This window comes from Nicotiana attenuata, unplaced genomic scaffold (genome assembly GCF_001879085.1).
Source record: "Nicotiana attenuata strain UT unplaced genomic scaffold, NIATTr2, whole genome shotgun sequence".
NCBI classification, from domain to species: domain Eukaryota; kingdom Viridiplantae; phylum Streptophyta; class Magnoliopsida; order Solanales; family Solanaceae; genus Nicotiana; species Nicotiana attenuata.
Window position 1 is genome coordinate 371,811 of NW_017670335.1, and position 5,934 is coordinate 377,744.

Consider the following 5,934-nt stretch of genomic DNA (forward strand, 5'->3'; position numbering starts at 1 on the left):
TACAGGGGAGGGAATTAATTGAAGACCATTTTGTCAAAGGCATATGATTCTGACCAAAGGATGATGGAGGCAAATTGGGCACATTCGCTACCTAATTTTGGGGGAATCCGAAGGTAGTGTGATGAAATGGGAGTAAGTTACTTTCATCTTTGAGTGATAAATTGCATTCTGAACATACTCTAATTTAAACTCTCTTCTTGTGCTTTAGGATTATGTTCCTTGTTTGTTTTGCACAGGACAGGAGTGAAAATGATGAGAGTTTAATGGGGTTGCCGCTTAGTGGCGGGCGGGAGAGAGAAGAGAAAATGTGATGTCTTTTTCTGAAAGGGGAAAAAAAAAAGAATAATATGATTTGGGAGAGTTGAGAAACACTCTTTTTTGCCATGTCAGCCTAATAGGCACGCATTGACTGAGGTTGCATTAGTGACAAATTTGGTCTATGTATTTAGACTATTATATATTCGACTTGCACTAAAGTCTATCATGGAACCTAAGGTAGAAAGTGATGAATGTCGCTTTTGGTTCACTTGTCTGTTGCGTGTACTATAGTTTCTGCCAAGAAAGTCATTTTCTTTCTCCTTTTTTGTGTTTATAACTTTATATATTAGGCGATTGTTTGAGCTTTGAGAGTGGACAAGCTGGTCAAGATGGAATATTGGTGGTTGTTGATCATTCTGTTTTTGTCAAATGGACAGTGGTGCTGTTTAGGTTGTTGGAAAGAAGAAAGAACTGCTCTCTTGCAACTTAAAGCAAATATAAACTACATAGGATCGGGTGGTTTCTTATCGTCATGGATGGCCAACGAAACCTCAGATTGTTGTCAATGGTTGGGAGTTGTTTGCAGCAACAGCACAAGACGAATCGCTGAGTTGTCCATTACTGTCAGTAAAAAAGATATGTTGGATATGAATGATACTTTGCCGCTATTCAATGCATCTTTGTTTCTTCCCTTCAGAGATATCAGAGCTCTGCTCCTCCCTGGAAATTCTTTCGTTGGATGGGCTGACACTGAAGGTTCCTTCTTCCTATGCTTTCTTCATAATACTAAAATTCAAATGGAGGGAATTGACACTCACATTGCATATAAACTAGTTTCGGTTTGAGATGTAGTTATTGTTGTCGTGGTTGTTATTCTTATATCTATAGACGTGTTTGAATCCCCTATCGGATAAATTAGGATGATCGCAGTAATTTGAATTGTTGTAATGTTAAGTTCAAAGGTTAAATCTATTTGCCTCTTGACAAGTTAACAATAATTATATCTAAGTTTCTTGTTAATTTGGTTACAGGTTTTGAGAAACTGAGACAATTGAGGAAACTAGAAAAACTTGATTTGTCAGGGAACCTCTTCAATCGCAGCATCTTTCTGTCTCTTAGTCAACTTTCTTCTCTCAAATCATTGAACCTCAAAGACAACAACATCGGATCAGGTGCCAATATATATACGGTTCCCTCTATTCGCCCGTTTGGACTATTAGTAAATCTGCGAAAGAACGTGTGTGTGTGTTTGTGCGTGCGTGTAGCTTATCTATTTCCTCAATATGTTAGGTTTCGAGAGATTGTCAGGACTAAATAAGCTGGAAATCTTAGATTTGAGCGACAACACACTGAATGATGAAAACGTGCTCTCTGCTCTAGGTAAACTAATAATTACTCTTGAAAAGCCTTCATTAATTTAGTTTGCTGCTTTTTTCCTAGAGACTTCCCAGCATAGTTATATATTCTAAATATCTGGACAGAGCTAAATAAATCTCGAACAACTTTGAAGAAGCTCGATCTAAGGAACAACAAATTTCGAAGCTTCATACCAGATGAAGGTACATATAATTCATTAAGTAGTTTTATTTTACCTAATTGCCTTGCTGTGCAGATATAACATATTGGTTAAAATACCTTCTATTATCAAGTCTTGGTTAAGAATATTTGTCCCACAACATTAAGCAGGGTCTCCTGAACGACACTTTTAATCAAATTTTTTACGTCAAAAACAACATGTTGAAGATTCCTTTGTTTCTTTTGCATGTAAGAGTTGGGAGCTCTACGAAGTATCGAGTACTTACTTTTGGATGGAAACACATTGGATGAGAACTTTCTATGGAGCAGTGGTGTAATGTCATCCCTTAAAGTATTGTCAGTAGCTCAATGCAACTTGAATGGAACTCTACCTCATCAAGGTAATTTTGGACATAAAATTCACTAAATGATTCCTTTATACAATTAAGAATCTTAGTCAATTTAACAACTGCATAATATACATGAATGTAAACCCCTTCTAGCTTGAAAAGCAATTTTATTCTTCTTGTTTTCAAATTTATCATTAGTGATATGGTTTTTATCTTTATATATTACTGTTCTTTTACAATAACGAATTTTGTAAAAAAATGACAATGGTAATGTATGATTCAAAAGTACCGAAACTATCCATTGATCTGGTTGTCTACATTAACCTAATTATTTTGATTGTGATTTGCACGATATGCATGTCATTAGATCTTGTGGAACTGGATGTATCTTCAGAATTTAGTTGCACAGAGTGCTTGTCATCCATTATGATGGAGTATTATATTTTCTATTTTCGTATTGATCTCTAATATGCATGCTAGAATTATAAACAGTATTATTCACAATTATTACTTAAAGAAAGACATCTCAAAATGATTATTTTTGAAGAGTTTTTTTATACAAAAAATGGTTAGTAAATTAGAGTGAATGACAGATCTTTAAGACTATTCTGTTAATCTCTAAACAATTGATGAAGAGGATTTTAATTTACTAGCCATTTTTGTTTGCATGATTCCTATATTTTCTGCTTAAGCAACAACTTAAAACATGTAATAACAATTATCCAATTGTTCATTGTATAGGCTTGTGCGAACTAAAGTATCTTGTAGAGCTAAGTCTCAGCAGAAACAACTTTGATGGAAGACTTCCTGCTTGCCTTGGAAACTTAACATTTCTTAGGGTAATTGATCTAACTCAAAATCAATTTACAGGTAACATTGCCTTGTCTCCACTTTCAAGTCTCTTGTCCCTAGAATATCTCTTGTTAGCAAACAACAACTTTGAAATTCCAATTTCATTTGAGTCATTTGCTAACCACTCAAAACTTAAGTTTGTAATTGCTGACTACAACTCTGTAATTGTACAAAATTCTTCTAAGTTAAGTTGGATCCCAAAGTTTCAATTGGAAGCCTTTTCTATATCCAACTGCTCTAAAATGCCCAATTTCCTTCATTATCAACATGACTTGAGACTTCTTCGTCTCTCGCAATGTAACATTGGTGGAAACTTTCCAAATTGGTTGTTAGAAAACAATTCTAGACTTGGAGAAGTTTACTTGGGTGGAAATGCATTCACTGGATCTCTTCAGTTGCCATTCCTTCCTAATCTGGAGGCTTTTGATATCTCAAACAACAAGATTCAGGGACAAGTTCCTCCTAACATTGGGTTTATTTTCCCGAATCTCGTGATATCAACAATGTCAAACAATATGCTTGAAGGACTGTTGCCTTCAAGTTTTGCTGACATGAAAAACCTTGAATGCTTGGATTTGTCTTACAATAAGTTAAATGGAGAGCTGCCGATAGGATTGGCTCGTAAAGGATCCAAGTTATATTTTCTGAGATTGTCGAATAACATGTTGAAAGGGGAAATATTTCCAGCATCAACTTACATCAACAGTTTCAAATACTTATATTTGAGGGGGAACAGCTTGTCAGGCCCAATTCCAAAAGAGTTGTCAACTGCACCCTTACATTCATTGGATTTAAGTTACAACAATTTGTCAGGAAACTTACCAGCCTGGCTTGGTCATATCCCCTCCTTAACCCACCTTTCGTTATTTAGTAACGATCTAAAAGGTCATATTCCACCTGATTATTGTAGACTTGAAGGACTTGAAGTCTTGGATCTCTCCAAAAACAACCTTGTTGGTTCAATTCCATCATGTTTCAGTGGTTCCCTAAACCTAAAACGTGTCTATTTGAGTCAAAACTTGCTACAAGGGGAATTCCAAATGTTCTCAAATAGCTCAAAATTGAAGGTGTTAGATCTTAGAGATAACAACTTTACTGGTTCAATTCCAAAATGGTTGGGAAGTCTTGAGATAACCACCTTACTCTTGAAAGGAAATCGTCTTCAAGGCATCGTTCCTACACAATTATGCCATGCAAGTAAACTGAGAATGCTAGATCTTTCTTATAATAATCTCTCGGGACCTATACCTCATTGCTTGGGGAACATAATGCAACAAGGAACGAGTTCAGATGTATACCCCTACACTCCATCATTTAACTATCCAGGATTTGAGATCTGGGGTAGAGATGCCATGGTATTTGTAGAAGATTCAATGGAGAGATCGACGATTTCCTTTCAAAAAAACTATGGATGGGTTGGAGCAGATTTTACGACCAAGTATAATACCTATTCCTATGAAGGTACCGTGGTTGATTATATGTCTGGAGTTGATCTTTCTTGCAACCAGTTAAGTGGTGAAATACCTAGTGAACTCTGTAATCTTACCCAGATTCGTGCACTAAACTTGTCACACAACCACATCACTGGTGCAATACCATCGGAGTTCTCAAAACTCCAGAATATAGAAAGTCTGGACCTATCATATAACAACTTAAATGGGGCGATTCCCACTCAACTTCTAGAGCTAACAACTCTAGCAGTTTTTAGCGTGGCACACAATAATTTAACAGGTTTGACTCCACAGCGTAAAGGGCAGTTTGCAACTTTTAATGAAAGCAGTTATGAGGGGAATCCGTTTATTTGTGGTCCTCCTTTACACAGCAGTTGCACGGGGAATTTAGAGATACTGATGTCTCCTCTTGTGTCAAATTGCTGTGAAGACGAGGATGCTTTTCTGGATATGGAGTCGCTCTATATTTCCTTTCTTGTGTCGTATGCAAATGTGTTGCTCCTGCTGGTTGTAGTCCTCTGCGCAAGCCCCTATTGGAGAAATGTTTGGTTTTCTTTTATTGAATCTTTTATGTACTCTTATTACAATTATTTTGCTTCCAAGATGTAAACCTTATTGTAAGGTCTGTTTAACCAAAAAACTGAATATTTGGTTAAAACTAGAATTTAATAGAGAAATCGGGTTACTGATAATCAAGAAATAAGAGATTTTGTGAACAACAATAAAGCAATGAATAAGAGTATATTTCAGTATAATCGAAATGATATTTCGTGTCCTACAGATGTTGTGACTTTCTCCTTTTATAGTCAATTCTAAGAGAAAGTGTAATACCTTTGTCTTAATGAGGCAATTACGAGCAGTAAATGACATTAAAAGAAACGTTATTCAATCATTCTTATTAAATACAAATTCTCTAACATATTTGGCATTTAATGTTGAATTTGGACTCTTTTACGCTATCAGATTCATATCTTCAATTCCTTCTGATCTTCGAGCTTTAAATGGCTCGAACAGGTACGAGTCTCGTTTCATCTAGATAGTAGCTCGTACCTTTAAGTATCTTCTCTCCCGCATCTATTGTTGCTCGTGTCTTCTAACTGTTTGCTATGCTTTGACTATTTGACCGGTCCACGTGTCATGACATGTCATCTTCAATATTTAAATTCAGTTTTTTCCCAATACAAGGTCGATCACTTTAATTACATAATACTCCTCAGTAAATCATATTATATGTTTTGAGTTCTTTATACCTCCCTACCATTTTGTTTCTTAATACTTGAATATTGTTTTCAGAGTTGCAAGTATGTCTTCAACATACATGCCAAAATGATTATTAGCTCTTGCTTGTCGATTGATACTATCATATGGAAAAACCAAATGTCAGTAGAAGTGTTTAATCAAAAAGTGTTAAGCTCTTTGGTTAAATCATTCAACAATGATAAGAAGGGTGAATATTAGTTAAGGATAGTAAAATTTAGACCGATTGCTAAATGAAGTAGGCAAGATGG

At 35.6% G+C, this 5,934-nt stretch overlaps 1 protein-coding gene across 1 annotated transcript; it reads left to right on the forward strand.

Moving 5' to 3' along the window:
* The first annotated feature begins 450 nt into the window (after nt 1-450).
* LOC109238022 (leucine-rich repeat receptor protein kinase MSP1-like) lies at nt 451-5,117 on the forward strand. The gene is made up of 6 exons (XM_019404449.1): nt 451-1,014; nt 1,290-1,430; nt 1,549-1,638; nt 1,740-1,817; nt 2,028-2,174; nt 2,865-5,117. The coding sequence occupies exons 1-6, from the start codon at nt 648-650 to the stop codon at nt 5,033-5,035; spliced, it is 2,994 nt and encodes a 997-aa protein (XP_019259994.1). The 5' UTR covers nt 451-647; the 3' UTR covers nt 5,036-5,117.
* Nucleotides 5,118-5,934: the final 817 nt, after the last annotated feature.

Bases quoted from the DNA above. Each gene is read 5' to 3' on its own strand.
- LOC109238022 (XM_019404449.1), top strand. From the start codon at position 648: ATGGAATATTGGTGGTTGTTGATCATTCTGTTTTTGTCAAATGGACAG. The intron at 1,431-1,548 runs GTGCCAATATAT...TCAATATGTTAG, and splicing joins AGACAACAACATCGGATCAG to GTTTCGAGAGATTGTCAGGA. The intron at 2,175-2,864 runs GTAATTTTGGAC...TTCATTGTATAG, and splicing joins TGGAACTCTACCTCATCAAG to GCTTGTGCGAACTAAAGTAT.